The 4,975-nt window shown below is 51.9% G+C and overlaps 1 protein-coding gene across 1 annotated transcript; it reads left to right on the top strand.

Annotated features, from left to right (window-relative positions):
- The first annotated feature begins 1,756 nt into the window (after positions 1–1,756).
- Positions 1,757–3,118, top strand: CHC_T00003166001 (hypothetical protein). The gene has a single exon (XM_005714318.1). It carries the CDS (start codon positions 1,757–1,759, stop codon positions 3,116–3,118), a length of 1,362 nt encoding a protein of 453 aa, XP_005714375.1.
- The last annotated feature ends 1,857 nt before the right edge of the window (positions 3,119–4,975 follow it).

The following is a 4,975-nucleotide window of genomic DNA, read 5'->3' as shown; positions in this document are numbered from 1 at the left end:
GGCCGACGACGACGGCGCCGCTTACGAAGCGCGCAAGGCCGCGCGCGTCTCGCGCACAGGCATCGTCAAGCTTTCCACGAACACCCCCGACGTCGAGTAACCGGGGATGCGGAAGCTCACCAAAATCTGAGAGTTGGCCGCAACGGCCGCCGACCCATCCCGTAGCGTAATTTTCCCCACGAGCGATGGCGTCTTTCCCCGCGGCACAGCCCCGACGTTCCATGTACATGTTCCAGATGTCGACTCGAACTGCACGGTGCCGTAGTTGGCGCTCAAAGAGCACGGAGCCGGGCTCGGATAGTCCAATCTCTTTGCCGCCCGCCGCGTTCATTCTTTGAGCCGGAGGGAAACGACGAAGCACCAGACGAGGAGGGGGCGACGGCGGAGGCGGACTGAGGCACCAGCGAGATGGATACCGAGCCCGAGCACGCGTTATGGTCGAATTTGATCTGAGATTGAAAATCGATTGGCAAGTTGAGGGAGTTTGTTTCGCGGATCTTGTACGTCATCAGTTTGAACGGGCCGTCAGGCGGGACGAAGGCGAGCTGATCAGACTCTTGGTATCTGTTGAGAAGGACGCAGCGATGTAAAGCGACGTCATCAAATGGAGCGTTTGCTCGAATGCACATCGCTAGATCGGGGTTTCCCGAGAGTCTAGAGTTTGACTTTGACGACACCGGCAATGAGAAGATCGGAAAGGTTATGGCGAGTCGCGGAGTAGGTAGCGTGAATGGTTTCGATGACGTCAACGAAGATTTCGTTCTGGGGGTACTTGACGTTTGCGCGTCGCCATGGGGTGTGCGGAGAGGCATAGGACATGGTAGCCGCCTTGGCCGAGTCGGCGCCGAGCGATTCAAAGACGCGATTGATCATGGAGGGCGGGGTGATGAGTTCTTTGAGTGTGTTGGGTTCGACAGTGAGCGGAGAGGCGTTGTCGAGCATTTCTTGAAGGAGCTCGTACACAGTGATGAAGACGTCTTTGATGGCGTGCTCGTTAAGCTCCCCAAATTAGTCGACGAAGACATCGGCGAGAGACTCGAGGAATTGGGTCACGAAGAGAGGTTGGGTGTCTGTGAGGACGGAGGCTAGGAAGAAGAGGCCGTTGCGGTGCAGATGGATCAGGGCGCCTTTCGGGGTGGGGAGGAAAGGGGGCGCGTCGATGGGAATGCCGCGCGCGGATTTGGCTGTTTGATTCCAAAATGCACCGCTTTCCGTGCGACTGGTGTTGCCCCGATAGTGCTTTTCGATGATGACTTCGCCTGTACTGTTGAGAATAAAGATGCTGTGAATCATTTTGTTGTGCCAAGGCAAAGGACAGGCGTGAGAATGCGTTGAACCTGTGTGCACCGAACAAGACAATTAGAGTAATTGATTGCGATGCGAAAGTTGCGATACTAAATGTGTGAGTAGGTGAAGAATTGCTGCCCCGTCCTCTTGCGAACAAAGTTAGATGATGCTTGTCCCAATTTCTTCACGCATGCTTCTTGCTCTTTCCGCGGAACAGTGAGCAGTCTTTAGCACACGCAGTGGCACGTGTACACGTGGTCATCTTCAAGAACGGGACCAAACGGAGATACTGTACGAAATTACACGTTTCAAAGGGCTTCTTTCTTTTGTTGGCTTGAGCAGATGAGGACTCTGATCGCAATAGTCGACTGTGAGTTTGCCCATAGTAGGATGTGTCACCTCACTCATCTGTCTGACCATCTTCACTCCAAAAAGTGGGGGGGACCAGCACCTTCCCTCTGACTTCAAAATGAACACGCCTGCGATGCTGCAGCTACCAAGATTCGTGATGTTGGGGATCAGGCGAACACCAACGTCATCATGTCGTGAAACATCGGCCTCATTGTTTTCGAGGAGTGTCTCGAGCAGGATACCAAAGCCACAGTCTCAAAGAGAGCAGGATTCAGCCAATAGTGGATATATGGAGCAATTGAAGAAGCACCTTTTACCGGAAGTATTCCCTGCCGTGGATTCGCCCAAGGGAGAACGCCGTCGAGATGATGATCCTAAGGGAGAACGCCGCCGAGATGATGATTCGGATTTCAAGAAAACCCTCGTCCGTGACGCTACCGTGCTAATTCGTGAGCAACTGATGGCACCCTATCTACCGAAAACGGATGAGGACGCACAAGGAGAACGAGAGGACGCTCCACAACTGGTCGTATTAGATGGTTCGAAAGGGGTCGGGAAGACTTCCCTTGTTGAACAAACAGCCGCTTTTGCGCGACTCAAGGGTTTCATTGTGCTTTACATTCCGTACCCGGAAAGCTGGACCGACGGTCGCGGCTTTTTCTGCGCAAAGGCCGTCGACGAGATGGACCCTGTCATGGATGGTCTCTCCGCCGTCAGATACTACGATCGTCCACATCAAATGCATCAAGTATTTAAAGATTTGCTTCAAACACATAGCGGAGATCTCGCTCAGATTGTGTGTGACACGCAATTTAGCACCTCGCTCACCGAGAGTTGCGTCTCTTTACTCGACCTTGTTGAGTTGGGGGATCGCCTGCTAAGTGATATTGATTCCAACTGGAGGCAAACTCCTACTTCCGCGGGAGAGGTCTTCCATCAGCTCATTCGCCAACTTTGCGCTTGTGAGGACAAACCAGTCGCTCTCATCATTGACAATTACGACAAATTTGTCGGAATGACATGTCTCGTCAACGATCGCCTTCAACGCATGCATTCCAATGCGGTTCGAGTAGTCGGTGAAGATTTTGGGCGCTATGCTATTGAAAAGACCTCTCAAGAAATGCGAAACGGCTTCGTCATGCTCGCAGTTGACCCGACGCATGCTTTCGAGCCATACAGAAAATCGCGTGTGCGGTCTGGGCTTGATTTCCCGCTTTCCATTGAAACGCTTTCGGACCCAAGTGGCAAAAAATGGTGCTCTAGTTTTAGGAAGCGGGTCCAAGATTCTGAGACGAAGAGAAACCTATACATTGACGTGCCGCGGCTCACCTCATCAGAATTGAAGGCTCTATGTTCAACTTTTGTTCAAGGAGGTCCCCGGAAACTTATTGATGGCGACCAAGAAGAGGAAACTGCGCGATTAGTCGCCTTGGCAGGTGGGCGAGGTGACCTTATGCGAAAAATTGCGGTTTCACGATAGCTTCCGGATGGTTTTCACCTTGTAAAAAGTTATGTACTAGATCAATCACGATGCTAGAAGTCACGATGTATGTCGCTGCTGCTTTTTTCATTCTTCAGGTGGAAGCTGGAGCGAGATAGTAAAGAAAACTGCCTTGCAGAAGCGACTAATCAAAAAATTCAGTCGCACCTATACCCTGCAAAGTGGTTAGCCGTCTCCTCGCGAACTACACGGTCACAGGGCGAAGATCAGGGAGAGTTCGACGTTCGTGGTCCAATCCATCCCCTTCGACGTAAACCCTGGTCGGGAAAAACCACCAGAATGGAACGGAACCAAATACCTTTCTCAAGTTTTTGGCAAAACCCAAATCGACGAAGACATCGGCGAGAGACTCGAGTAATTAGGTCACGAAAATAGGTTGGGTGTCTGTGAGGACGGAGGCTAGGAAGAAGAGGCCGTTGCGGTGCAGATGGATCAGGGCGCCTTTCGGGGCGGGGAGGAAAGGGGGCGCTTCGATGGGAATGCCGCGCGCGGATTTGGCTGTTTGATTCCAAAATGCACCGCTTTCCGTGCGACTGGTGTTGCCGCGATAGTGCTTTGCGATAATGACTTCGCCTGTACTGTTGAGAATAAAGATGCTATGGATCCTTTCATTTTGTTGTGGCAAGGCAAAGAACAGGCATGAGAACGCTTTGAATCTGTGTGCACCGAACAAGACAATTAGAGCAATTGATTGCGATGCGAAAGTCGCGATGCGAAATGTGTGAATAGGTAAAGAATTGCTGCCCCGTCCTCTTGCGAACAAAGTTGGATGATACTTGTCCCGATTTCTTCACGCATGCATGCCCTTTCCGCGGAACAGTGAGAAGTCTTTAGCACATACTGTACAGTGGCACATCCCTAACCTAAACTCGTGCCTTGCCGCGCCCCACATCCCGCACTCTAACCCCGATAAACAACGGGGGCAGTGACGGTGCCCATGGGGATCGCATACCTTAGATGACGCCGAAGTCGCACAGCACCTGGACGAAGCAGATGCGCATGGTGCCCGGCTTGGCCACATAGGGAATAGTAAAAAATATCCCCACCGAAGCTCAAAGCATTATTGAAGGTCGCTCTCTGTGCATGGGAATGCTAGCGGATGATTTCAAAAAATTTAGCGCGACCTAATTGTTTGCCACGGAGATCGAAAAAGTGTGACGTTTTCGGGTGGCAGGCACATGGTTCCGATCGCTTGGCATGGCGGCTTTTCAGTTCCCTCAGATCAAACATGGTTGTCTTGCACATCAGATATCTCTGTGCAGAAGGCTGGTCCTTAGCCAGTCGATCATTGAAACCATTCTCGGCAGCATATGTCTCGAAGGCCTCTGCGTATTTCGGAGGTATAGCATACCAAATCTTGGCAGCGCTTCCGCGGTGAAGGTAGGAATGAGGAGAAGTTCTTTCCAGGTCAGCTGGAAGTCGCTGGAGTGTCCACGGAGGAGTTTCTGGAGCTCCTCCTTGGACACTCCAGCGAATTAATGATGGAAAACTCTGACGACAGTGATTGTGAAAACTCTGGGTGTGGACAGCATGCGACAGAGAAGCAGCTTGATGCTGAGATAGGTCATGGGGAAAGGGACGGACGATGTTCGGCGGGGAGTGATTGGAGGAAGAGGATCAAGCTGTGGTGGATCGACAAGTGGGGCGAGGGGGGAATGTCACGTCGTCACCAACCTTGCTGGCATTGTTCTAGTCTTGCGCGGCGATTGGCTGCACTGCACATTTCGGGCATGGCCAATAAAATTTCAATAATATCTTTCCATTCCGCACTCGAACATTGCCGCACTCGAACATTGCCGCACTTGAACATTGCCGCACTCTCCCGTCCCAAGTTGA

This window comes from Chondrus crispus, genomic scaffold (assembly GCF_000350225.1).
Source record: "Chondrus crispus Stackhouse genomic scaffold, scaffold_177, whole genome shotgun sequence".
Lineage (NCBI taxonomy): Eukaryota > Rhodophyta > Florideophyceae > Gigartinales > Gigartinaceae > Chondrus > Chondrus crispus.
This window is presented reverse-complemented; position numbering and strand designations above follow the sequence as displayed.

Excerpts from the sequence above, each read along its gene's own strand:
- CHC_T00003166001 (XM_005714318.1), top strand. The coding sequence starts at position 1,757 with ATGAACACGCCTGCGATGCTGCAGCTACCAAGATTCGTGATGTTGGGG.